The sequence below is a fragment of the Pseudochaenichthys georgianus genome, chromosome 19 (assembly GCF_902827115.2).
Source record: "Pseudochaenichthys georgianus chromosome 19, fPseGeo1.2, whole genome shotgun sequence".
In the NCBI taxonomy this organism is placed as follows: Eukaryota; Metazoa; Chordata; class Actinopteri; order Perciformes; family Channichthyidae; genus Pseudochaenichthys; species Pseudochaenichthys georgianus.
This window is the reverse complement of record NC_047521.1, coordinates 19,853,527-19,881,400: the sequence shown is the minus strand read 5'-3', so window position 1 is coordinate 19,881,400 and position 27,874 is coordinate 19,853,527. Positions and strand designations below refer to the sequence as shown.

The 27,874-nt window shown below is 41.9% G+C and overlaps 3 protein-coding genes across 3 annotated transcripts; 2 read left to right on the top strand and 1 right to left on the bottom strand.

Moving 5' to 3' along the window:
• Positions 1-556: 556 nt before the first annotated feature.
• psmc5 (proteasome 26S subunit, ATPase 5) lies at positions 557-4,552 on the top strand. Its single transcript, XM_034107439.2, has 12 exons — positions 557-661; positions 1,700-1,771; positions 1,861-1,930; positions 2,018-2,115; positions 2,202-2,258; positions 2,468-2,698; positions 2,810-2,936; positions 3,054-3,244; positions 3,594-3,692; positions 3,777-3,887; positions 3,973-4,059; positions 4,394-4,552. Exons 1-12 carry the CDS (start codon positions 638-640, stop codon positions 4,445-4,447), a joined length of 1,221 nt encoding a protein of 406 aa, XP_033963330.1. The 5' UTR covers positions 557-637; the 3' UTR covers positions 4,448-4,552.
• A 58-nt stretch (positions 4,553-4,610) lies between these two features.
• mpp3b (MAGUK p55 scaffold protein 3b) lies at positions 4,611-27,316 on the bottom strand. Its single transcript, XM_071206815.1, is given in 20 exon segments — positions 4,611-5,965; positions 6,088-6,206; positions 6,618-6,726; positions 6,801-6,894; positions 7,368-7,448; positions 7,813-7,971; positions 9,316-9,357; positions 9,603-9,620; positions 10,140-10,204; positions 10,331-10,527; positions 10,628-10,702; positions 10,776-10,861; positions 11,249-11,270; positions 11,272-11,331; positions 11,814-11,951; positions 12,278-12,358; positions 12,527-12,604; positions 12,905-13,023; positions 13,587-13,727; positions 27,148-27,316. Coding segments are annotated over 19 exon segments (1,749 nt in total). The 5' UTR covers positions 13,612-13,727; positions 27,148-27,316; the 3' UTR covers positions 4,611-5,784.
• On the top strand, positions 17,511-20,034 carry LOC117465128 (uncharacterized). Its single transcript, XM_034108040.2, has 2 exons — positions 17,511-18,003; positions 18,486-20,034. Exons 1-2 carry the CDS (start codon positions 17,573-17,575, stop codon positions 19,471-19,473), a joined length of 1,419 nt encoding a protein of 472 aa, XP_033963931.2. The 5' UTR covers positions 17,511-17,572; the 3' UTR covers positions 19,474-20,034.
• Positions 27,317-27,874: the final 558 nt, after the last annotated feature.

Below are 27,874 nucleotides of genomic sequence, written 5' to 3'. Positions count from 1 at the left end.
AACTGTGTGATACAAGCTAGGCTCAGGCCATGAGTGTGCATGTCAGGGCTGGTCTCAGGTGTCTCTGAAGAAGTCTCAACGGGTCTGGCTGGTTTTACCTGTATGTTAGCGCCTAAAGAGATTTCCCTCTCCTCAAATAACGGCCAACCCAAAAACATCCTGCACTCTTTGCAGATCTGCGTCTCATCTTGCAAAGCAAATAACTGACTAAAGGTTTGCATAGAATTACATTTATCAATAAATGGGGAGTCAATTCAGCTTTGAACTAAAAAACTATAACAACAATAAGATAATGTTGTTAGGGCAATCGCTGAAGGTGATAAAAGCAGATCAAAAGAAATAGGCTTTAATGAAATAAATAATAAAGAAAGCATATGTAAGGCTATGTATAACACGCACGCGCACACACACACACACACACACACACACACACACACACACACACACACACACACACACACACACACACACACACACACACACACACTCTCTTCTTTCTAACTTTCACTGTCAGTGTGTCTTTGCATCGGACTCGGGAAAGGCTGTAGGTGGCGATGTGCGGAGTTATTTAAAAAAGCACGAAGAAGAAGTCTTCCGGAAATACCTCTCTCCTCCAGCGGAAACAGAAAATTCCAAGATGGAGGTGGACGGACCTGATCATGTAGGTGTATTTTTTCTTCCGTTTTGTTTGATTTATTGGTAATAAATGACTAAAGGAACGTTATAATTATGCTTTGAGTCGAATAGTTTAACCTTCATCGGCTGTAAGAAGTACCGGCTGTGTGACTCAGCTGTAAATAGTGACATCACTTCTTTGGGAACAATAAATGTGTGTAGTATTCTGCCGGTTTGCTGTCTCATTGTAGCTAACTGTGCTAACGTGCTAGCATAGGCTCACTGTCTGTTGACGTATAGCTATTTTAAGAAAATCTGAATTACTTGCAGTTAGGGTCTTCTTTGTTGTAAACTATCAAATAAACAACCGATGGTACATTCAATTTAGGTTAAATAAATGTTTGAGCATCACAAAGCGCTGGCTAAGCTACCTCACCTAAACACTATGCCGAGTCGAGTTGGCTAACGTTAGCTGCTAGCATAACTTCTTGTTAGAATAATTATAATTGGGAGTGATGAAACCCTCTTTAATGGTCACGCGGCAGAGCACACAGTGACATTTGTTCTCTGCATTTAACCCATCCTAGTACCAGGAGTCTAGTACTAGGAGCAGTGAACTAGTCAGCAGAATAAACTAACTCGATCATTACATAGAGGCATATAACAGATACTTATAGCTAACATTATGGATTTATTTATTTCACGAACCATAACGAAATGTAACTTTCTTTAATTTTGTATAATTGAGTAAACACTTTGACAGCTAATCGAGACGGATTGAAATCGCTCAAAGATGTGTATTACATTTGTCTGGTTAATTACAATTACTATCTTTTTGGAAACATTTAGCTTTTCTGCAAATAAAGAAATAGTCGAACATCTTATGATTTAAGATAAATTGATAATTGTTCAAATGTTCTTTTATTTGGCAAAATAGAGTATGACATATTGGGTATAGCTTATAAATGTAAACGATTGTAAATCGGATATATGTAAAGTTTCTGCTGTTCTTAGACAATATTTCGAGTGACTTTTTGCTGACATAACGATCAACAGATAAATAAGTTTGATATTTGTTTGACAGATGGAGATGGGGGACAGCAAAGGTGGCTCAGGGCTCCGACAGTACTACTTGTCCAAGATAGAAGAGTTACAGGTAAGAAATCATGATCTCTGCAAATGTTTAGTCGTTAATGTGACTTTGATTGCAGAACTTCAATTTCTAAACGTTGCTTTCTTCTTAAGTTGACAGTAAATGACAAGAGCCAGAATCTCAGACGTCTGCAGGCACAGAGAAATGAGCTCAATGCCAAAGGTAAACTGTTCTGTACCTCTGTGTATTTGACATATCATTTAATTTGATCACATAAAGTCATATGAACTTTTATGTTTTATCTCCCAGTGCGTCTCCTTCGTGAGGAGCTGCAGTTACTACAGGAGCAGGGCTCCTACGTAGGGGAGGTGGTGAGGGTCATGGACAAAAAGAAAGTGCTGGTCAAGGTAGGCTGTGTTATTGTGCTTTGTACCACACTGTCATTTTGAGTCCTAGTTGACAGCTGAAATGAAAATGTCCCCATTATTTTCAGGTACACCCAGAAGGAAAGTTTGTCGTTGATGTGGACAAGAACATTGACATCAATGATGTAAGTTTTGAATTCACAATCCCGTCAATGGTTGGCATTTGAATAGTTTAACATTCTGTTTTGCAAAACAAACATTATGGCCTTTCACTTGTTGTGTTGATAGCATAAAACTAAATGGTAAATAATTCAAGTCATATTTGCTCACCTGTAAGTTTATGAAAACATAAAACCTGCAGTATCCAATAACACCTCTGTCCCTCCCACATCAGGTGACTCCTAATTGCCGCGTGGCTCTGCGTAACGACAGCTACACCCTGCACAAGATCCTGCCCAACAAGGTGGACCCGCTGGTGTCCCTCATGATGGTGGAGAAGGTGCCGGACTCCACCTATGAAATGATTGGTGGCCTGGATAAGCAGATCAAAGAGATCAAGGAAGTGATTGAGCTGCCTGTCAAGCACCCAGAGCTGTTTGAGGCTCTGGGCATTGCACAGCCTAAGGTGAGCGACTTATTCTATGTTTCTGTGCGGGTTCTTAAAGGGGACGTTTCCTCAGATGTTATCTTCCTCTGGCAGTGTAAAGATGGTTCTGTTTGCTTTGAATGTGTGCAGGGAGTGCTGCTGTACGGCCCCCCCGGTACAGGGAAGACCCTGCTGGCCCGAGCTGTGGCCCACCACACTGACTGCACCTTCATCAGGGTGTCTGGCTCCGAGTTAGTCCAGAAGTTCATTGGAGAGGGTAAGCTTCCTTTTAATCATTTTATTAACAGACCATTTTAAGGCTGAAGACCTCCCTGTTTATTTGATTGTAAACTATTTGGTTGTATGACCGTTATTTCTCCCTCTCTCGTGCCAGGTGCCCGTATGGTGCGTGAGCTCTTCGTCATGGCCAGAGAACATGCTCCCTCCATCATCTTCATGGACGAGATCGACTCCATCGGCTCGTCTCGTCTGGAGGGCGGCTCGGGGGGAGACAGTGAGGTTCAGAGGACCATGCTGGAGCTCCTCAACCAGCTGGACGGCTTTGAGGCCACCAAAAACATCAAGGTAACACACACAATTATTTTTGTTTTTTTTATTGCATGAATATGAGCGTTATTATGAATATGTAAATGTGGCTTTATAGTGTCCATAGTTTAGCCCTTCACTAAACCTTTTATTGAACTTTAACTCCCCTGTATTACCATTTAAGGGTGTATACAAATAAAGTACATTATCATTTTGTTAGAGCAGATATAAGGATTTTTACGTACTGTTTTTATGTAACTTTTTTACAAATATATCCATTAACACTTAGAATACCTTATATCTGCTTAAACCTACATTAAAGTTGATATACTGATTTTTATAAAAGTCTTTCACACAAATACTTATTTAAATTGTTTCTCTCTCTCAGGTCATCATGGCCACCAACCGTATCGACATCCTGGACTCGGCTCTGCTCAGGCCCGGCAGGATCGACAGGAAGATTGAGTTCCCCCCTCCCAATGAGGAGGTAGGCACTTTCACAACACAGTGAACACACATGTAGACCTGCTGTGGGTTTGTTTTTCAGCATCTCCTTATTGTGCGTCGTTAGGCCCGTCTGGACATCCTGAAGATCCACTCCAGGAAGATGAACCTGACACGTGGCATTAATCTGAGGAAGATCGCAGAGCTGATGCCTGGAGCCTCTGGTGCCGAGGTTAAGGTGAGAGGAACCCCACTAGATGCTAGCAGTTGGTTGGTTAATTAATACCTTTTTTTAATTGAATGTTCTTGTCTTTATTTTCTAGGGTGTGTGCACAGAGGCAGGGATGTACGCTCTGAGAGAGAGGAGAGTTCACGTCAACCAGGAGGACTTTGAGATGGCCGTGGCAAAGGTTTGTGTAAAAAAGTGTTGTCACGCATCTTGATCTTTCATACACCTTACCACTTGCCCTGTATCTGCTTACTCTAGTGACCATGTTAACGTGCACAAAGTGATATTCCACCTAAATTCCTGGTAACATGCAGCCGGATAATAACGTTTTTACTGATGTTGCCAACATATGTCATTTCTTCAACTGCATTTACCATGTTTGTGTTTATCACAAAAGCTGTTAATATCCAAGTCTATGTTACAAGGAGGCTTTTCTTTTGGACATGCTGGAAAACCTTAATCACATGAACTGTACACTTGTTTCTACTACTAAGTCTGTCCCCCTCCCCCTCCAGGTGATGCAGAAAGACAGCGAGAAGAACATGTCCATCAAGAAGCTGTGGAAGTAAAGGCCTTGTGTATTCATGCGCACAATGCAAACATATGTATATTTTCCTTTTGTTTATGCTTTGGTTTATAATTGTCATTCTAGAGTAAATGGTTTCCCCAAATAACAGATGGTCCATGGTTTTTATTTCTCCATTATCACCAAATATTACATTACATGTCACTTTTATCCAAAGCGACTTACATACTCAACACTGGACAATCCCCACAGGAGCAATTTTTGGGGTGAAGTGTCTCAGGGACACGCTGATCCGAACGCCACATGTTTCTTTTAATACAGATTTGTGTCAAAGCCATGTTAGGTCACATTAGAATTTCCTTTTACAATTATATATTTTGTAAAACTTGATATGGCACTCCACAATATAGCTTATATTACAGTAGAAGTCTGGCATTGTTTGGCGATCTAGTTCCTACATGCTTCTGAGAGGTTTTCTACTGCCACCGCGGACCTGTGTGTGGAATAGTTAAATGGCAGTAACACTGGCTGACTCCTGGGTTGCGGTCCAAAGATCAGCTCCTAACATCTAACCCTTGACCTCTGTGTGAAACGTTAAGGGATAGTGGACAGGAGAATTCAAAAGGACTTTAGAGAATCAAAATGCACTTTCACTATCCGACGTGTTTATGATGCGCCAGCGGACATCATAAATGTGCTGCTGTGGGGAAACTACAGTTTTCTATACAGCGGACTACAACATGGATGTATAAACAGTGATGCTAATTAGTCGCTTTTCGGCGCCTCCCGCTTTTTTAACGCTGATTTGAGTGACTTGTGGAGAACCCAAGAGTTTTTCGAAAATGTATTTATTATAAACGTTAGTCCTTAACATCACTGTGTATATCACCAAACATCTTTTAAAAGTTGAACAAACTCACACAGCTCAGTAAAGACTGAAATGTTGACTTTATTTGATCATTTCAGTGAAAACTAACGTTCATATTTCTCTCTTTGATTATAATACTGATGAACGTTCAAAACAAAGCACTTTGGCAACTTACCACATGCTTAATAAGCACCGTAACTTTCATGATATCATTTCTCGGTCATAATCGGTTGTTTCCGTGATGGCAAATGCTGCGGCTGCAAGGCATTGTGGGGCAGGTCCAGTGGTTCCTAAGCTAAAGGAGGTTATAGAGGAAGTTTGAAACCTCCTTTCCTTTCATCTAGAGAATTGGAACAGCACTTATCATGGCTGCCACTGACGTACTTCCGGGTCATTTCACTCGGTTAGGAAGTTCCTAAGCTAAATGGACTATTGGACCGCAACCCAGATCTGAGGACCTCAGGAGGCTTCCGGCGGTATAACCTGTCCTCCAAACAGTCAGCTTGAGAAGACTAGCCCCTCACCCAGGACACAGGCACCCACTGCCGCTCCACCTGGACCCTCTCCAGGACCACCTGCAGCTCCGCTAAGGCACCGACCGGGTCCTCCTTCACCAGGACGTAGTCCACCCAAGCCCCGTAGCTCTCGTCCATCCTCTCCGCTGAGTGTTTCATGTCCTGTAGGTCGCACTCCTGTTTGTCATAAGGAAGGGCACACGTTGATTCAGCCTTTTGATCATTATACACTCCTCAAAACAGTGAACAAAGCTCCCCTATAATGTATCCAAAAGAAAAGGGAATTTAATGTAACTCCCCGTGATCCCTGAGCTGAGTGAGGAACAGGAGCCGTGTGTTTTCCTGATGCTGTGATGGATGCGAGGCGTTACATAGATGACATAGGGTTTGAACTCAGCAGTACGGAGAGTCTTCAGTGCCTGAAACAAATCATATTGTACTTTAAAACAGTGTTTGCAATGTAGGTATATTCAAACAAACTGTCAGCATATAAGGTAGAACTTAATTAACAGACTGAATGCGCTGTAAAACCAAGGTGAGTCTGCCATTCGATAACATTAAATACTAAAGAAAAAAAAAACGGTGCAGAAAATCAAATTAAACTCGAGTGAAAGAACCCTTTAGTTCACAGCAAACTGCACCAATTCATGCTTTGACTGTCAGACGTGCCAACACTGCATCATTGAGGCAGATAAAGGCAATCAATTCTGTGAACAAATTAAACGTTTGTGACAATCTGGACAGGAGCACGTACGCCTGTAAAAGCCCTTGCCCATTTAATATTACAGATATCAGAAACATGTTGGTGCTGCGTGACACTTTATACTAACCTCTGGTTGCACATCCACCAGACAGACCTTGTTTTGATCCAGATTTCTGTTAATGGACTCCAAACTGGTGCCGTACAGATTGTCTTTATAGTCCCCGTATTCAATGAATCTGCAGAAACACAGCAGCATCATCATCATCATCAACACTTCATGCACTCAAACATATTAGTGTCCAATACTCACTTGCCACTCTGAATGTCGGCCTCGAACGCTGCTTTGGGGATGAAGTGGTACTCCACTCCTTCCTTCTCCTGAGACTTCCTGGCTCGAGTGGTGTCTTTGGTCACATGTTCAAAAGCAGGATAAGAACTGAACTTTTGTATTTTCTCTTAATATAAAAAACGTGTTAATAAAATGCATAAATCACAATGATGACATTTGACCTGACACGAAGCATTTAGACCAAAGGAAGGTGTTTTTGATTGTCAGTCAACACTTATGAAACTCCAGAAATTACCTTTTCATTTTTGCTTTGTTCAGGACGACAACATACTATGTCGCTTTTGATGTATTATACGCTTTCTTACGGATATTGTTGCAATATAACTTTTTTTGGACATTATACCCCGAGGGTTTTTTCTGACATTATATGACATACGCGGTTTTTGCACTTTTTGCGTCCTTTTAGAGTTATTTCATTTAATCTTATCTGATTACAAATATCAGGTGACCCAAGTGCAATGTACACATTGGTGTAGTTGTTTGTTTTATCAAGTTTTGATTAAAAAAAAAAAAGGCAATCAGACTCACGAGGCACAGCCACACCAAATCGTCGAGGATTTCCAGCGATCACTTTCTGTTTGAGTTCCGTTATCCGAGCTCCCAAGGAACCTGTGAACAGATTAACATATCAAATAAATTAATGGACAATTATTCAACACAATAAGGTGCTGAAGAAAACATCTGAGAGCAAGGTCCATGGGTGTCTTGTATTGGGGAGACTGACTGACATAATCAGACGGAGGGCAGGAGAATTTGCTTAGCGATTTTGAAACTGCTGTGTGTTGCTACATTTATTTGTATTCTCTCTTATCTGATATAGTTTTATTGTATTTCGTTGTAAAGAATGTGAATCGTATTTTCCTATTAGTTTTAATTGCCATTTATATATATATATATATATTTGTGAAACACAATATATCTTGGTGTAAAGACCAGCACACCAGAGTCTCACCAAAGCTGGCAGTGAACCTACCGATCAGCACAATGAGGCGAGGCCTCTCCCCGGGGCGAGGCAGATACTGTGTCACTTCTTCATAGATCAGGAACTCTTTGCGATTGGTGTCTGGAGTTTGAGGTTCTCCTGGTGAAGCTTGGCGATCTTTCCTGAGGCGGAAACTTCTGCGCAGGCTAGCTGCAGTCAAAGAAATACACATGTAAGCTGAACGGAGATACATACACCACATGTTATTGCAAACCACACAGCTACTTTAACATTTTGATACAAAGAAACATATGTTGCTAGTTTAACAAACAGCAGACTGTAAATTCCATCCATTTTAACACACATTTCAGTAGTTTGTAACAAAGTATTTCTCACTGATTAAAAATGCCACAGACACGCAGAACAACACCGTTAGGAATCAGGAAGAGTACCTGAGTAAAAATCCCATGAGAGAGCATGGCCACAGAAGGCAGGCGCTGCCTTACTCTTGGGAGAAACTACAGCTCATATTAGACCATTTATTCACCCAGCTTAAATCTCACCAACAGAGAAGAAGCTTTGAAGCCATGCATGCTGCGTCTACCAGAAACCAACAAAGCACTTTAGCATGTAGCATGAGAAAGCCATTTGAGAAGCACGGCGATATAGGAGCTGGCATGAGATGCTAGAGATACTGAAGAGGCTGTCGGGTCCTGCACAAAAAGCCACACAGAAACTGCTGAGCGAGGGCATGAAGACACACCGACAACACACAGGCATCACTCATCATCCCGACATGTTTATGCAGAAAGATCAGTGACGACTAAAGCAGAAGGCCAGCAATGTTTCCCTTTGCATCTACAGTTTTCACATCTTTGTCCAATCAAAATCATCACAGTCGTTTCCCTGTAAAGGTGTGCTTCCTATTTTTTACCAATAAAGTAATGCAGCAGTGTGTGGCCATACTAAGGCACAATAGTGATTTGAGCTTACACCAATGAGTAACATATATACTTGCTCAACAAAGCTGATAAACAAATAAGTAATCAGTTCGAAGAATCTGGAGTGAAGCTGTGTATATGATTGTGGTTACAGTCATCATTCAGATGTGAAAATAAGGTCCAAGGTGTGGCGATGCTTTCAGGCCCAACGCACCCACATTAAGCCACGCCCAGACGGACAGAAAAGCTAACGGAGCGCTGAAGACATCAGTAGATCAGGTAAGGTGAGGGGAACACACATCTGTCAAGAGACGTTACATCTGGCGTTCAGTTCAAAGCATTCAGACTAAAGGCTTACATCTGTCCTACCCACTCAATCTAAGTAGGACAACGCAATGTCCTATAACACTTCAGAGTATGCTAACACAAATTCCTGGGACAGTACAGTTGGCGAATTCGGTTGACAACCAAGGCATTTATTGTGGAAGCAAGAATGGCACTCATGAAACCCTGAGAGCCCCCGTCCTGAAGAAAGATATGGATTTGCACACAGACTGAGCAGAAATGTGATGGAGCAGTGATTAGTGTGCACTCGTAAATCATGGCTCCTCACCTACGTCCTTTCCATTCAGAGTGCCCTCACTGTCACCGTCTTCTGCAGGACGAGAAGACGGGGTCAGAGGAGGTTCATGTGGAGGGGGCTTTACACTCAAAACAAAGCAGGTTCAAGTGAAGTGACCACGCTAATAATACTTTGGGGCAACTGTAAAGGTAACACATGGGAAATGCAGCATCATTGTGTGTTTTGGGGACTCGGGTGGGGTGATGATAGCATTTGATTTAGATGTGTTCCATACAGGGATGAGTGCTATTTTCTAACATGAAGTTTTGTCCACGTACCTCGCTCAGTCTGATCATCTGAGGTTAGCAATGCAAGGAATAACAAAGCATATAGAGAGTGACAGAAGATTACAAGTGCTCTACTGTGATCTAAATGGATGCTTCTTTTGTCTTGTAAGTGTCTTATCTAAACTGTATCCGAGCTAAGAAACACTCAACACATCTGCTTTCTCGATCTGCTTCTATTTCCTTTGCATATTGTTACATTCAGTTCAAAGAGTATCACATCACACCGTTACATCAATACGACATATTTTTAGAGAACAAACAAGAAAGAAGTGATTTTGCAAGCAGCCGTTGTTTTTCAGACTACTTTGATTCATTGACTTTTAAACGGGATCAGGAAATGAAACGGCGGATTATGTATTTCTTTTAGAGATTAACGTCGGTTCTCTTTTTTTAATCTCTCTTTCTGCATCTCTTTGGCTAAATTACATTCAACAAGCAACATACACTGTATCTGTGGATCTAAGCCTCTTGTACATGTACGGTCACACTGCAGGTTCTGTGTGATCTGCAGAAGAGAAACGGGCTTACATGCCGGAGCTTTGGGGGACATTGGGGCTGGAAAAGAGCCTATTTTCATCCTGTACCGCAGGCGCCTGGAAGGAAGGAAACAGAAAAAAAGATCAATTTCTCATAAAAAAAACCGCCACCTTGTCAGATATATTTCAGATCCTTGACATAAAGTCTTTATCAGTTATTCATTTGACAGCAGAGGTGACTACTTCTCCTGAAACTGTTTGGAGGGGATGAGAGCAGCGCGCAGGTTACAGTCGCCCATCCTCTTGGCCTGCCACCAGGTGGCGTCCTCCTGGCTCACAACCTGGAGGACGTCCCCCCTCTTGAAAGGAAGTCCCGCCTCCTGGCACGGCGTGGCCTTGTCCTCATAGGGCGTGTAGTCAAACAACGCCCGAAGGTAGACCTTTTGGGAGCGGGAATATTCTGTAACTTTAATAAATACACATTTGGATGGTATGGGGAATATAGACTTGGGATGAATGTGTCAGATAACGAGTCCCCACCCTGCTCTCCTTCAGCTTGTCTTCTTCGGCAACAGCTGGGATGATTTTCAGTGTGATGGAGCCTTGTGACTGGGACTGAGCAAAAACAAAAACATCAGTGAATAATTGTAAAGAGTATGATGATGTGACCCACATCTTTTCCCATTACCAGAATCTGACTAATTTCCTCTGGCTGTTTGTTGGTGATCAGGTTCCCGTTGACCTCTCGCAGCTCATCCCCGATGTGCACCAGCCCTGGAAACACAAACACACAAAAACAAGTCCGCTGAAAAAAAGCCTTCCAGCCAATCAAAATGCAGCAAACATAATCCCAGTATGTGGAGTAAAAGTGCTTTTAGAGTTTGAGGCTCAGATAGGAACCACACATCACACAGTCGTCTGTTGGCATGAAGTTGATAACATCTCCATGGCTACAGCCCAAGCAACCCTCATTTGTAATCTGGAAATATGCAATCGCGTGGCACTAATCTCAAGGATTTGTTCTCTGTCGACAGCTCATAGGGGGTTGCACCACTTAATCTTCTCACTTCTCGGTCAGCGTCCGCAGAGATAAGGAAGTTCTGTTGAGTAGAAGTTTTAAGAGAAATAAAAAACGTACGACGTTAACACCGTTTGACTCACCACTGCGGTCGGCTGCCCCCCCCCCTCATGATTCTGGCCACGATCACAGCTCCTGTCGCCTCGTCTCTGCGGATGGTCGCTCCCTGATGGGAAAGACGAAACGATTAATCAGGCTCGGCTGCATCCCCAGTTCACTGAGGCGATACAATCCTCTGGTACTCGGTGGAAGACACTCCTCAAGTGCACATTGTTGGCTTTGGCAGGAATGATCAATAACCTGTTGGACTAAATGCCAAAACAGTGTCACTGAAAGTTTTAGATATCTAGATCACCTCCGTGTCTGTGCTTGATTTCTGTGGCTGCATTCACAAAAGAGGGTTCCTGTTGCATTCTTAAAACCACCAAATAAGGGAAAATAGCAGATGTTTCCGAAATGTATTGCTGTGAGGATTGGTGTATGTTGTATAGCGTTACACGGAGCCACACCATGGGGTTTTAAAGCCTTAAAGCGGCCCCATTACATTCAGCTGTTAGAGCCACACTTCAGGGCACAACAACAACAACAACAATCGAAGGAAGGGCTCTTATTTAGAAATATCCTCCGATCGTGTGAGCAGGCCCTCACCAGCGGCTCTTTGTTCTTCACCAGACGCACGATCTTGACCGACTCTTCCTCCAGGTCGTCGTCCACGTCCTCCGGCAGTGGCGGCAGCACCGGGTCGAAGTTCTTTTGGGCCACAGTGTCGTGGGCTGAGAGCACCGCCTTATGAAGACAAATGCACAGAAGGTACAACCTTAGAGCCTGAAACATATCCTACACTAGCTGGATTGCTTCTGGTTTCACAGAGGTCATCTCTTTCCTATTCTCATAAAGCCAATACCTTGTAAATAATCATTTGATACGTGTAACTAGGCAGCGCAGAGTCTGCTGTTATGTAAAAGACGATCAATTTAGAGTCAAATCAGAGCAGCTCCGGCTGAAAGCTCAGACAACCAGCACACTGAGATGATATCAAAAGGGAGACAGCGTCGAGCGTACAGTACTTTGTGTAAGTGTGAGGAAGAAAACTAACGTGTGTGAGAGTGTACCTTGAGGTGAGGCGTGCTCAGCAGGAGGAGCAACTCTTTCTCATCGCCCTCGAGTGGACCGTTCTGAAGCTCTTCTGCCAGCTGAGGACACGAATGAGAAAAACATTGCTTGAAATATTTAATATATAAATAATATTTATAAGTGTTGTGCCAAATCTTTTCATTAAACACATCTACTTAAGAAATGTACATGTGCTGAGATGGATTGTGAATGTTTACTTTCACTTGGTGATGAAAGATTGCACTTACATCCTCGGCCAGACAGGTGGCGCTGTGGAGAACTGGAGTCGGGCTCTGTTTCTCATACTGCTTCAGTTTGTCATGAATCTGGGACGTGCAACACACGAAGATATAATCAGATACACATATTTTAGGTTAAAACAAAGCCTGGATTTTCTACCATTATACATGTGAAGAGACACAAGTACTATGCTGGAGAATGTAAGCATGTAGCTTCTGGTATAATAGTCTAAAACTATATACAGTATATCTGTGACAGGTCAAGTCTGGAAGATACTAGACACACATTCAGATGAATTTGTATTTTTTTTAAAAGGTGTTTAGGTTTTAATGCTAGACCTGACTAGATGTCCCTTTTTCCAACACAGTATCTCATATCTGCTGTACCTTCATGAGGTAACTGAGGCTCTTCTCACTGAAGACATTTCTGAGGAAGACCAGGTCCTCTTTGTGGTTGGCGTCAGGGTGGAGCTGAGAGGTGAGCAGGGCCAGGGTCTCATGCAGCCCTGAGTCATACAAAACGGAAAGTTATTTATTAATCCGACATTCAAAAACCCATTCTCAGACAAGAGCTGCTGAAAAGACAAGCTTTTATATCATTAGAAAAGCAATGAGTAATTGTTCATATTTTCAAATCTTCTTTTGCTAACAGCCGAAAAACAAATGCTGCGTGGATAGACACATCCAAGTCCTCGTGACACGAAGACTTCCTGACATTCAAAACATTTCCTCTTTTGTTTATTTCTCCAACACTTTCGTTTTTTACTTATTTCCCACACGATAGCCACAGATTTGAGAGAAACTACATCTAACTTTGATGTATGGAATGTTGTTGGAAGTCGATTGTGTAAATCTAAAAGATGTGTAAAACTCACAGAAAGGTTTTTTATTAAAACTTCTGTTTGGTGCTGATGAAGTTTCTAATAAAAGCATTCTTAATATATTGTCTGTTTAACCCCCCTGGAAAAAAAGCTAGATATTTTAGCACTTGCATTATTTAGAAGCATAAACTGTATATAAAATGAAATTAGTAAGAATGAAAACAACTTGATCACGAGTCTGAACGTGCCTGTGTTTGCAGACATGATGGGCATGGCTTCATCCAGAGGAGGCCGGAGGGTGCAGAGAGGGAGCAGGGGGGGGGGACTAAAGCCGGGGCACGCTCTCCACTCCTCTGTCCTCCACGTACGGCTAATGTGAAAAATCACAGCTGGAAATAGAGAAATAGACACAGAAAATGATTTTTTAAAAGTGGATTCATTTAAGATTTCTCAACATTTAGGACCTTTTTTTGTTTTTCAAATAATAATAATCTAAAACTACACAAGGTTGAGTATTTTTGTCAAAACAAATATTTGAAGACAGACCTCTGGTGATGCCGATGGAGAACACATGAGGCTATTCAAATATAGCTCACTTGTAAAGCATATATTTTCTCATTAAGAATGACTTACTTATGTAAAACACATCTTGAAAGGGAAGCCGGCCAGCCGTGAGCCGTCCATTACAATAATGAAGTTTCAATATAATGATTTGCTGCTTTCATTACCGAGCCATGGCACATTCATTTTAAACTGAAGAAAGTGAGGTTATATTACACTCAACCCTTTTGTCCAATAGGATGCTTCACCTCGTTTATCACCATGGCAATCCTGTAGTGCCAAATGCTGATGACTCACTGTTTTCACATTTTAATAGCCTCCCTGAATAGATCAATTAAATGATTGGGTCCCATTATACACTTCAGTGGGTTGGTATTGTGTGCGGTGAAGCATGTCGCTTCGATCTGACATCAATTTAACATTTCCATTAGGATCTTAGATTTCTGAGATCAGTTGTTTTAGATAAGAGAAGATATATTGATCTGTGAAGGGAAAGGGCCTGTAACTCCAATCCATGTGCATACATTATTATTTAATTTAACAAAAGTACATAACATTATTCAGTAAAGATATATTGGCACCTTGATGTTTATGTAAACATAGTACCTTCTGATTTTAGCTTTTACATTTGGAGATTTGACGAGCTTTCTTATTACATTAACATTACATGTAAGCGACTAACCTCAGTACTGTGGGCAATCCCCACAGGAGCCATTTGGGGTGAAGTGTCTCGCCCAGGGACACAACCACATGCTGACTGCAGTGGGACTCGATCTTGCTATCCCCTGATTCAAAGTCCAGCACTCTATCCACTGAGCTACAGCCTCCCTTATGGTTATCATTGTATATTAAATATATTTTGCCAGACAAAACAAATAATGTGAAGTTGTTATCTTCCAGAAAATTGTGCTCTAATTAAAAAATATATAACTGTATAAGAAGTATGACTTTGCTAGCTTTTTTTAAATCAGTCTTGTAGGAACGGTCCTTTATTTCAATTACTTGAACAGTTTTAACATCATTTTATTTGAAAGCATAATTCCCCTGAGAGGTAGCTGCTTTTTGCAGGTGTAATGACATTAACCAATCAAAAGGTAGCTAATATTTGACAGATTAAAGTGAAAAGGTTGCCTTTCTTTGAACGCTGCACATGTTCCACCGCAGCTGGCAGGGTGAAGACTGATCTAGATTTTAATGAACAGTGCGCGGAGTTAATCATGTGAAACGGCAATTTATTCTTCACCTGCTCCAACCCTTGAACTTATTCTGGCGCAGTAATAAGACTATAAATCATGTCTTTACCATCTAGTGTCTGACTTTCTGCTCTAGTGATGTTGAGTTCTTATTCCTACTGTTACGTGCCAGGCAGGCTGTACATGTGTGGTTTTCCTTCCCTCCTGTGTTTCTCTCTTCTCCCTGTCTTCTGCACAGCTAATCAGCAGCTGATCAGTATCTGCCTGTGCACCTGAGTCTGATGGCTGATTGGATCCTCTCACCCTCAGCTGGCCTATCAGCAACCAGGGCCGACCATAAAGGAGGCACCCAGGAAGTCTTCTCTCTCTCACTCTGGGCCTGTTGCTGAGGAAGGAACACGGCTGTGTTTAGCAACTAAAGCTATTTGAATAATCTGAACTTTGTTAATGTGTGTGTGTTTAGAGGTGGAGGAGTTAGGTAAGTCTGGGGTACCCTGTACATTTCTCACCACCGAGCTAACTATTGTTTAGACACACTAGGTAAGCGGATTGTTGCCACCCCTGTATATTGTTTTGTCAAATTCTTTGTAGTTAGTTAGTGAGGGTTTTTGTTTGAGTTTGGTTTCAAAGGATAGTTGTAGAGATAGGCCTGGTTTTGTTATGCTTGTTTCTTTTGTTTGGCACAATCCTTTGACTCCTCCTCCTCCTCACAAACAGAGTTTCTGTTTAATTGTATTATATGATAGGTTACAAGGAATAAACCTTTTGTCAACCTTTACTCTGACTCTCTCATAATTATTGGTTGTACGTTATTGTCTCCAGGTCCCCTAGACCTTAGTGGGGACGTAACAAATGGGGGCTCGTCCGGGATATCTATTTTCCTGAAATAAAAACAACCAATAATTGAGAAGTCATTGTAGGTGTTGTACATTGGCTGAAAAATGGGCTTTGACTTACAGGACTTTATTGAAAGTCCAAGTGTTGATACGTTGTATTCCTGTCGCAAAGATGACATGTTATGTATTGCAGCTCACTTTAACATTACAGTAGACAAGTATAAAGTAAAAAAAGAGATAAGAGAGAAAATCCTGCAAAAACTAGAGGAGTTAAAGATTCTTGAAATCCCAAGCATGTCAACTCAGCCTAGGGCTGAGGTGTCTATTGAAGATGATAGGGAAAGAGTATTAGCTACACCTAGAGTTGACAAGTTTAGTCCTCAAGCTCCTCCTGCAACGCTTCCTAGGTTTGAGGCTTTCTCTCCGGGTAGCTTAGGTGCAAGTAGTGATGCCAAACTAAAAGTTCGTCTTGTCCGTCTTCAGATGGAGGGCCAGGAAAAGGAGCGTAGAGCGGACTATGAACACAGGCTGCAGATTCGCAAGTTAGAGATAGAAGCTGAGAAAGAAATCACGTTAAAGCGGCTTGAAGTTGATGCCCTGAGAATCTCTTCAGAGCAGACATTTGAGAGGTCAAGACCTTCACATACAGTCTCTCATACAAAGAGTTTTGATGTTAGTAAAAATATTGCTTTAGTGCCAACTTTTAGAGAGTCAGAGGTTGACTCATATTTTTGTGCTTTTGAGAGAATTGCTACCGCACTGGTCTGGCCTAAAGACATGTGGCCAATCCTACTTCAGTGCAAATTAGTAGGTAAGGCTCAGGAAGTGGTATCTTCACTTTCTTTGGAAGAAAGCTTGCAGTACGAAGTGCTTAAAGAGTCGATATTGCGTGCTTATGAGCTTGTGCCGGAGGCCTACAGACAAAAGTTCAGAAACCATAAAAAGTCTGCTACGCAGACATTTGTTGAGTTTGCGCGAGAGAAGGGCATTCTCTTTGATAAATGGTGTGCGGCTAATGAAGTGAAGGATCATTTTGAGAGTCTTCGTCAGTTACTTCTCTTGGAAGATTTTAAGAATTCTTTGCCTGAAAGGATGGTGATATTCTTAAATGAACAGAAGGTTACTTCACTGGCTAAGGCAGCTGTTTTAGCAGATGAATTTATGCTCACTCATAAGACTGTGTTTTCTTCACCCTTGCGCCCAGATAGAGTTTCAATATCACAAACCGGAAGACCTGATCTTGGCCCAACAACTTTTGAAAGGTCTAGAGGACCACCATCACCTCCACGGGGGCCCCGTGAGTGTAACTACTGCCATAAAACAGGACACCTTATTTCAGGGTGTCATTTCTTAAAGCGTAAACAACAATTTTCGCAACGCTTTCAAACGCCAAAAGGCATGGGACTCATTAAAGGAGTTTCCCTATCAGACATAGAAATGTCCCAGGAAGATGATGTACCTGATCCCTGTTTCAAACCCTTTATTTCCAAGGGCTTTGTTTCTTTAACAGGGGATCCTAAAGACCAGCTGCCAGTACAGGTACTTAGGGACACAGGAGGTTCTCAGTCCATTATTAGGGAAGGCATCTTACCTTTAACCTCCAGATCATCATGTGGATCAAGTGCTGTTGTTCAAGGGGTAGGCATGACACTAGTTGCGGCTCCTTTGCACAATGTTTATATTCACTCATCTCTTGTCAAAGGATTCTTTAAAGTAGCTGTCCTCCCTGCCTTGCCCATCAAAGGTGTTGATTTCATCCTCAGTAATGACTTGGCTGGGGGCAAAGTTAAGCCAGTACCTGAGGTCATTGATTCTCCTGATCTAAGTTTAGATGCAGAGAAATCAGCTGAAGTACCTCCCGAAATCTTTCCTGCTTGTGTTGTTACAAGGGCACAGTCAAAGAAATACGGAGAGGACTTGTCTGATTCTTTTCTTGCTACAGGGCAGTTTCTTGAAGACATGACAGTGTCGGACCGACTGCCAGAGGAGGCCCGGTCTGCTGGTGCTGGATCACCCAGTAACAGCTCAGAGCTTGTACAACTGCCTGCCACTCGGGAAGAATTCATGGCAGCCCAGTTAAGTGATGAAACACTTTCTAAATGTCTCTCTTCTGTTATCAGTCAGGAAGAGGCCAAGTCAAAGAAGATGGCCTACATTATGGAAGATCACCTATTAATGCGTCGCTGGATTAGTGATGCCTGTGAGGAGTCAGACTCCTTAGCAATTTATCAAGTTGTCGTGCCAACAACCTATCGTTCTCAGGTGATGTCCTTGGCTCATGATCATCCATGGTCAGGTCACATGGGGGTAACAAAAATATATCAAAGAGTTTTAAAACACTTCTTTTGGCCAGGACTTAAGTCTGATGTAGTTCTTTATTGTCGAACATGTCATGTGTGCCAAGTTGTTGGTAAACCGAATCAGGTGATTCACCCTGCTCCTCTCATTCCTATTCCGGTAATGGGAGAGCCATTTGAAAGGGGGATTGTGTGGGACCCTTACCTAAAACTAAAACTGGAAACCAGTTTCTCTTAACTGTCATGTGTGCTTCCACTAGGTTCCCAGAAGCCATCCCACTACGGAAAATTACTGCCCCGGTCATCACCAAGGCACTTCTGAAGTTTTTCTCCATGTTTGGTCTACCGAAGGTAGTTCAAACAGACCAAGGTACCAACTTCATGTCTAAAGTGTTTGCCCGGGTACTTGACACCTTAGGTATCAAGCATGTGACATCCAGCCCATATCATCCTGAAAGTCAGGGGGCATTAGAGAGGTTTCACCAGACTATGAAATGCATGTTAAGAAAACATTGCCATGAGTCTCATAAAGATTGGGATGACGGTGTTCCTTTAGTGTTATTTGCTGCCCGTGAAGCTGTTCAGGAGTCTCTAGGTTTTAGTCCTGCTGAGCTAGTGTTTGGACATGAGGTCAGAGGTCCTTTAAGGGTTCTTAAAGAGCATTTGATCATGCCCACGAAAACAGTTTGCAGTATCCCAGGGTACTATCGCCGTTTCTGCAGAAACTTCTCATCGGTGGCGGCCCCACTCACTACGTTGACCAGTCCCTCAAAGTCTTTCGTTTGGTCCGGTGAGTGTCAGCAGTCATTTGAGAGCCTAAAAGGTATTCTGTGTTGTACTCCTGTTCTTTCTGCACCAGACTTTTCGAAGCCATTCAAGCTCGAGGTCGATGCCAGTGGAGTTGGGACAGGGGCTGTTCTTCTACAAGAAGATGCACAGGCTATCGATCACCCCGTGAGCTACTTCTCCCGAAAGTTCAACAAACATCAGTTGAAGTACTCTACTATTGAGAAAGAAGCTTTAGCTCTATTGTTTGCCTTGCAGCACTTTGAGGTGTATCTTGGCGCCAGTGTAAAACCTATTAAGGTATACACTGATCACAATCCGCTGGTTTTTCTTTCAAGGATGTACAACCACAATCAACGCCTTATGCGTTGGTCGTTGATTGTCCAGAACTACAACCTTGACATAAGCCATAAAAAGGGGTCCGATAATGTTCTTGCCGATGCACTATCTCGTGCTATGTAAATGGAAGGTTCATTGTAAGGGCCAAACATACTGTTTGGATTTATATGTGTGGGGGTGTTACGTGCCAGGCAGGCTGTACATGTGTGGTTTTCCTTCCCTCCTGTGTTTCTCTCTTCTCCCTGTCTTCTGCACAGCTAATCAGCAGCTGATCAGTATCTGCCTGTGCACCTGAGTCTGATGGCTGATTGGATCCTCTCACCCTCAGCTGGCCTATCAGCAACCAGGGCCGACCATAAAGGAGGCACCCAGGAAGTCTTCTCTCTCTCACTCTGGGCCTGTTGCTGAGGAAGGAACACGGCTGTGTTTAGCAACTAAAGCTATTTGAATAATCTGAACTTTGTTAATGTGTGTGTGTTTAGAGGTGGAGGAGTTAGGTAAGTCTGGGGTACCCTGTACATTTCTCACCACCGAGCTAACTATTGTTTAGACACACTAGGTAAGCGGATTGTTGCCACCCCTGTATATTGTTTTGTCAAATTCTTTGTAGTTAGTGAGGGTTTTTGTTTGAGTTTGGTTTCAAAGGATAGTTGTAGAGATAGGCCTGGTTTTGTTATGCTTGTTTCTTTTGTTTGGCACAATCCTTTGACTCCTCCTCCTCACAAACAGAGTTTCTGTTTAATTGTATTATATGATAGGTTACAAGGAATAAACCTTTTGTCAACCTTTACTCTGACTCTCTCATAATTATTGGTTGTACGTTATTGTCTCCAGGTCCCCTAGACCTTAGTGGGGACGTAACACCTACAGACATACAATCTATGTCTCCACATTTCCTTTTTTTCCAGCGCTCTTTCAAAACGTGAATATTACTTTTGTAAAATAAAGTCTGTTTGCCACCTACGGTCCGCATGGTGGTCTGTGTGAAACAAACAGAAAGCGACATTTACTCTGAGATTGAAATAAGAAAACAATTCAGCAGCGTGTTCTGGCTCAGGTTTGACATCTACAATCACCACAGGCCAGAAGTTGTCAATGTAACAATCTGTCAAATGTATTTACTGCTCAAGACAGACGAGTGAACATATCAGCCCGGTGAGTTTCTTATTGTAGATCAGACGGTGATTGTTTTTTGCTGTAGAGGTTTGTCTATGAATACACCACAGCAGTTTAAAAAAAATAAAAAACACTACTACTTTTCTTATTTTCAGTAATCCTGTGTCAACATCTTTGCCAAATGTATCCAAAAAGTGATTCACAACTGTCTTACGGTAATTACATGCTATTTTCTATGATCAAAATGTCCCCTGATGGGCTGGTAACAACAGAAAAAGCTGCCAAGCGTTTTTCTGATTTGAAAAATAAAAGTGGCTTGAGGGGCAGGATGGCATTCTTCCAAAGTGGCAATTACAATACACAGTGACAAGTAAAACAATCATTCAATTGTGCATTAGATCGATGAGTGGTTATGAAAATAATAATTGTAAGCTGCTTCGAGGCCATTACACATTGTAATCGACTGTTACTGCAGTCCATCCGCAGCGTGTTGATATTGATAGCACCATAGCAGACATGCGAGATCAAAATTACCTTCCATACGACTTACTGGAAGATGAACGGGTCATAAATTGTATGTTTGCCTTTCGTTCGGCGGTGTCGACAAACACCAACAACATGACTTCAAACAAATTATGATTATGTTTGAATTGGACTTATTTCCCCTGCCTTAAAGGTCACCTATTATGCAACATACACTTGTTCATGTCTTTTATACATCAACATGTTTCCCCTCTGCGTAAAGTGACTCAGGAACAAAGATTCACTCTCTTTTCGTCCTGATCCATTTATATAAAAACCTGTCTGAAAGTGAGCTGATCAGATTTGAGCCACTTTATGTCATAACGATGTTTTGGCTTGTGTAACTGTAACGGCGGTGATCTCTGGGCCCATAGATCTCGGCCTCCGTTACGGGTAATATAGCACTAAAAACATTGCACAGGAAGCAGGGGAATATATGTAATTTATGTAAGTTTGTCCGTCTCTGTTTCATGTTAAAAGTGTTCCCCTTCCAACATGTCTGTGGCTGTTGATTGTGTGCACCTGGTGCCCTGTGTTGTCTCCTCCCCCCCCCACCTGTGTCGAATTGCTGAGTGATTAGTGTGTGTATTTAGGGTCTGTTGCCCTGTCTGTTTTGAGGCTGGTAGTGTGTGTGCGATCCTGGCGGCTGCAGGCTGTGCCCACGTGAACAGCAGCAGCAGGATTGAGGCTGTGTGTATTGTGTTCATGCTGTAATAAATGCCCACACCGGGTTATATTTGGGACGTGCTGCCTCTGCCTCCTTGCTTGGTCTGGGCCGCTCAATTGTCAGCTTCACAGTAACCATTAGCCAATCACCAACCAAGGTAACACCCGCCCACCTTATCACCTGAATCTCCTCCTAGAGCACCATTGAGTTCTTTTTAACCAATTATCTCTCAGAGGGGCGTGGGGAGGAGGGGCTCTTTATTTTCATCTGAAGTAACAGACAGAGAAATAGCACTTTTGAAACAGGGCTATAGGGTATTTTAAACTCAATGCGCTCTGAAACTACGGGGCGGCCGAGGGAAAAAAATACACATGCGTTAAAATAATTAGTGGCGTAATTTTTTTTTTTATTATCGGTTATCGGTATCGTTCTTGAGAAGCAGGAAGTTATAGGTATCGGTTTCAAAAAACCAATATCGTGCATCCCTACTTCAGAGACATGTTTTGTATATATATATATATATATATATATATCTGGGACCTTTAAAAAGGAAAGCTGTTTTTTGCCATTTGTCGGCCATTGCTCGAACTCCCTCTCTCCATTGAGAGAATGGTCTTCACAACAAAGCTGGTAAATCCCTCGCTGCTCCTGGTGAGCCTCCCTCTCTACACACTTGGCCAGCGTTCCTGACCTTCTTTCTCCATGCCTTTTCCTCCCTCCATCCGCCTCTCTCTCTCTCTCTAATTACGAGAGGCTGAGAAGAGCTTAAGGCCGGCATCGCTCTGTTTTTTTTATGTCACTCACTGAGTCTAACATACTTAAGGTTACCACCAGCCATATGGTGGTATTATCTATCCTCTCCTTGAATTAAGACAGCAAAGCTGGCGGGTGTGTGCATCGCTGAGGATTTCAGTGAACACAATGAAGCAGATTAGAAAGAAAGATCAGCAGAGAAACTGAAAAGCAGCAAGGACTGAAAAGCATTTACCTTCGCTTTTATAAACAGAAAGAAAATAATTTAAAAAAGTACTTTATAGCAAGAATAACTCGTCAGCAAATGAAAATGAAGCAATCATTCAAATAATTGATTTGGTAATTGACAGAAAATCTATCTTTTAGAGACATTTGTTCATTATGTATGTTTTCCTTTTTGTTGAGCTCAATTCTGTTACAGTTATAAATAAGGACTCTTCTGTAACATTTATAAAAAGACAAGTCAGTGTTGTCCTTGCTGTAAGACATGCTTTCATCTTGATTTGAAAAGGAGTACAATATTTTGATTTGTTTGGAAGAATCGTTAAAGGAAAATTATTAGCCTGATTTTTATTCAACTTTGTCAAAAAAGGAACAAGTACATATTTGTGCATACAGACAAATAACTTCTCACTTTTGTTAACATTACAAGAATGGGCACGTCTTTGGTGGAGGTCATGCACACAGAGGGTGTTTCTCAATGTCGAGTACGCTTACTTGGTAGCATATGTCTTCCGAGTCACTTGCTTCAGAAGCGAGGCAAGAATCCTTCCTGGCATTCGGAAAACGAAGAGTGGATCAGGCTAGCAAGTGTGCAAGTGTGCGTGCCCCGCCTTACATTTTCCGTCACAGATTTTGGGAAATTGGTCCGTGCGCAAAGCACGCAGGATTTTAAGACGCGGAGTCTACACATGTGCAGCCTCGAAATTTCTCACTACGAAGTACACCGGCCTCGGTAGAATTCCAAGTATGCTGGACATTGGAACAGTCCTTCGGCGGCACTCGATGACGTAGTATGCTTGAAATGGTGGCTCTGGAGCAGCCTTCCTCGACATTGAGAAACACCCTGTCCTTCTAGTTCATTATTTGTTAGCCTGTCTTTTACATCATTTGCATAAAGATTGTATACAAAATGAATTATTCATGATTTGTTGATTCCAATTGTCAAGTTGATCTTTTTAACCATCTCAGTAACGTCCGTAGGGGAGAGGGAGCTGCTCAAGGAGACGTCAACAAGCAGGCTGTGGCCGTTTCTCAATCTCGAGGACACTGGCTTCCAAGCCAATATTTCAAGGATGCTACGTCATCGAGTGCCGCCGAAGTACTGTTCAAATCTCCAGCATACTTAGAATTCCACCGAGGCCGCGTCCTTGGTTAGGGGGAAATTTCGATGCTGCACATTGTCCTTAAAATCCCCACAATGCTTTGCGCACGGACCAATTTCAAAAACCCTTGCGGAGAATGGCTGAACCGACGCAGCACACATTTAAATGTAAGTATGTAGTGGCGTAGAACATGTGTTGGTAAATATGTTACATTTGTTTGTTATCACCAAAAATGTGTTCCGTGAAAGTAAAGCAAGTTCATAATTAGATAGACATCGTGAGGTATTTTTTTTCGGTACAGTTTATGTTGAAACGGTTAGAGAGAGTGGCACACTTGTTAGCCTGTTCCATTCTTCTTCGTTTTCCGAAGCCGTGGCTTGGAAGCATACTTGCTTTGTTTCTGAAGGAAGTTACTTGGAAGTACGCGACTACCAAGCCAGCATCCTCGAGATTGAGAAACGGCCTGATGCATCCTAAACCATTTCCTTCTTTCTCACCTCATGATCTTGTTTACCTTCGGAACATTTCAAAGATTCGTCCCATGCTTTCCCTAGCCGATGCTGAAACTTTAGTCCATGCTTTCGTTTCATCTCGGTTGGACTACTGCAATTCACTTTTCTCCGGGCTACCAAAATTAACAACCGCCAAACTACAACTGGTTCAAAACACAGCTGCCAGGATATTAACCAGAACCAGAACATTTCATCATATCACCCCTGTTCTCATTTCATTGGCTCCTGATTCAAATAAGATCAGACTTCAATATGTTATTGTTAACCTTTAAAATCTTACATGGACTAGCCATCATCATTAATTACCCCACGAATATCTACCAGGCTCCCACGATCACATTAAAAAACCATCCGTAGGTGATTGACTCCGTTAAAAGCTAACCCAAAATCTGTTTTCCTTGTCAACTAATTTCCATCACCTATTAGCATCACTTCAGTCACATGCTTTCATCACATGGCAATATTTATGTTGTTGTATAATGTTTTTATAATTTTCATGCTATGCCGTTTGTATTTAGTTTTTGTCTTTGCTTTTGTTCGCTTTGTACAGCCCTTTGAGGCCTTTTTTGTGATTTGGGGCTATAATAAATGTTGATTTGATGTACCACTACACATCCTAATGCCTCACCAGCATTGTGATAAAGTAGAGCTGTGTGTTCTCGTTTAGTTATTTAATATTATTTCATGTTTTTCCTCCTGGGTTTTCCCCTGCTGGTGCCGGATTATAACAGCGCTTCATATTCAGATGTCTCCTCTTATGACTGACAGTAAATCCTCACTGATTGTTCCTTTAATGCTCTGTCTGAGTTTTGAACTTTTTCTCTCTGTCTGCCTCGTAGTTATTTTATCCAAACAAATCCTACAACTGAACTAGGCACTGGCACAATCTACAATCACGTCTGCGTAGTACTTTATTTAACAGGCATTGTTTTTGCAGAGCTTAACCTTATGACACTGTCCTCTCTCTACTCGCACACAAACATGAACGCCACCTGTTTGCCAGACTTGTTTTCTGTTGGACGTCCCGAGAGGGAGCCAGAGAGGGGCGGGGTCATCGGCACTCTGCTGATGCCATCTGCCCATCCCCTCTGTGTGTGTGTGTGTGTGTGTGTGTGTGTGTGTGTGTGTGTGTGTGTGTGTGTGTGTGTGTGTGTGTGTGTGTGTGTGTGTGTGTGTGTGTGTGTGTGTGTGTGTGTGTGTGTGTGTGTGTGTGTGTGTGTGTGTGTCCATCCTTCACCTTTGATGCCACCCACATGTCTGATTCGACATATCTGGATATGACAGATTTCATTCCAATATCCATTTAGGAAAAGCTGTACACTCATAAGTGTATTACTGTAATCTATAGCAACTACCCAAAAGCGGTACAGCCATACAAACATAATGTTCCCTGTGCTCTTTGAAAAATGGAACAGTTTAAGTATTATACGAATATGAAATGTTAGAGAATACGTCTCAGAGCTCAAGGTGATATCGTCAATCTTGGGTGTTTAAATAACGTTAAATAAAGTATCGTCAGAATATCATATCATAATGTTTCTTTGGACCCCAATACAATACTTTCTGATATCACAAAGCCTGCAACAATAGGACTTTGATTTGATTAAGTTGTGGTTGTTATGGAGACGTGCCATGGGAATTTCACAAATCAATCTATCCTTACAATCCTACTTACATTTCTTGTTTGAGTTCAACAAAAACTAAAATATATTAAGTTTTAAGGATATATTAAAAAAGACCCAAAGCAAAGCCTGGATCTTATTTGGTATGTTTCAAATAAGTTGCCTATTTTCCCTTGAAATCCACCAATTGCTTAATCCTAAAGTCTGTCCGTTAACAGCTGTAACTGTGTAGGGTCACAAAAAGTAAGTTTATCTAATGCTAGCCAGAGAGAGAGATTTACTTTTTAATTGTGCTAGAAATAAAATATAATATTGCAGAGGAGGTCAAGAGCAGCTTTATAGAAGCTTATAAGAAACACATCTCTTCAGTACACCTTCAACTCGCCCACTCACAGCTGGATAAAAAAAAGAATCCCTTCTAGAGATTGAATTTGGCTCTCAGCCTGAGGGAAAATTCAGTGTCTCATTTCAAGATTTCAACAGCCAAATAGGTTTTTAGGTGGAGGGGGAGGGCCTTGACATGCTCGTTTATAAAATGCCAATCTGGATTGGACGGGGGCCAGACTTCAGAGGCTTTTTGACTGATAGCTGATGTTAACTCCCACTAAGCCTATAATGACATGTGTAAATGTACTGGGTGTGACACATGACTGCAAAAAAGTCCTCGTTATAATCAATGAATCCGATTTACTCGCATTAAAAACACCATACTGTATGGGGAAATAAATAACCATAAACAAAATATAAGTTCCTATTCCCTTACTATCCACTTAAACTGTTTAAAAAACCTGTGTATAAACCCTGACCTTCATTGTATTTCTCTGCTCCTCAGCACACCAAAAGGAGCCATAACCATTGAACACAATCCAGCAACAAAGCGTGGCCAGATACATGTATCAGGAGATCAATTAAAAAGGGGCTAGTAAGGTCATTTGTTGTCATTTAATTAGCTCAAACGTCACATTTAAATGTACTTTACTTGGATATTGCAGTATGTCTTGGTGCATGTCATGACCACAATGGCCTCTTCTACGCCATATATGGAGTCTCTGCAATCAATCACAGGTGATGCTCAGCCCTCATTAACAAGCAGCACAGACAGGCCACATGGTTTTACTCGGGAATGTAAAAAAAAGAAACCCTTAGTGAAGAAATAACAGAATAGAGGTTTTGGCATTTTCTGTGCTAATTAGTGCTACCTGTGACTGTCTCTGGAGCTGTTAATTTCTCTTTGTCAGAAACACATGAAGTTCAATCATTGCACGTAAAAGCATCCTTACCTTGCTGAGGCTCCTCTCAAATTGCGCGTGCGTTTTTAACCCCACGCCGTCTCTGTTTATATCCCGAGCGTGTTTTCTTTAGTTTCTTTATTTCTCTGTGTATTTCTGTTTAGTGCGCCTTCAGCTGAGTGGTTTTCTTTCTCGGCTCCATCCAGTGTGTCTCTCAATGTGCCGCCCCTTCCCTCCCTCAGTCAGGCTGTGGGTCTGCTGCATTCAGGAGCTCCTCGTAATCTCTAACACCCAAGGTTCCCTGATGGAAATACACTAACACTGCTTGTTGCTGAAGGGGAAAATTAGGAGAAAATGTGCGTTTGATAAGGAAGTCCGAAACACTAACGTACAATATAATTTATATTGCTGTGTAAATCTTTGAATAATTGTATTTATGTGAGGTACGTAGGGGCTACTTTTTGCCACTTATTATTTTGGTTATACTGGTTTCAATTGTTGGATATTATGAAAATAAAAAAGGTTTGTTACTGGTTTTAAAACACGCTACAACTGAGGACTGAACCACATGTTAAAATAGGGAGTTGTAGATTTTATGCAAAGTCATAATTTTGACTGCATTTTCAAATGTTCCTGGCTCCCATATAAAACAAGGAAATGATGGAAAACCAATCACCGTAAATCTTAGGTATGCTGAAATGGATTAGAAAATGTACATATACACAGTAAGGATTCAGCCTTGTTACTGTACATGTTGCATTACAGTCTATGGTTGCAC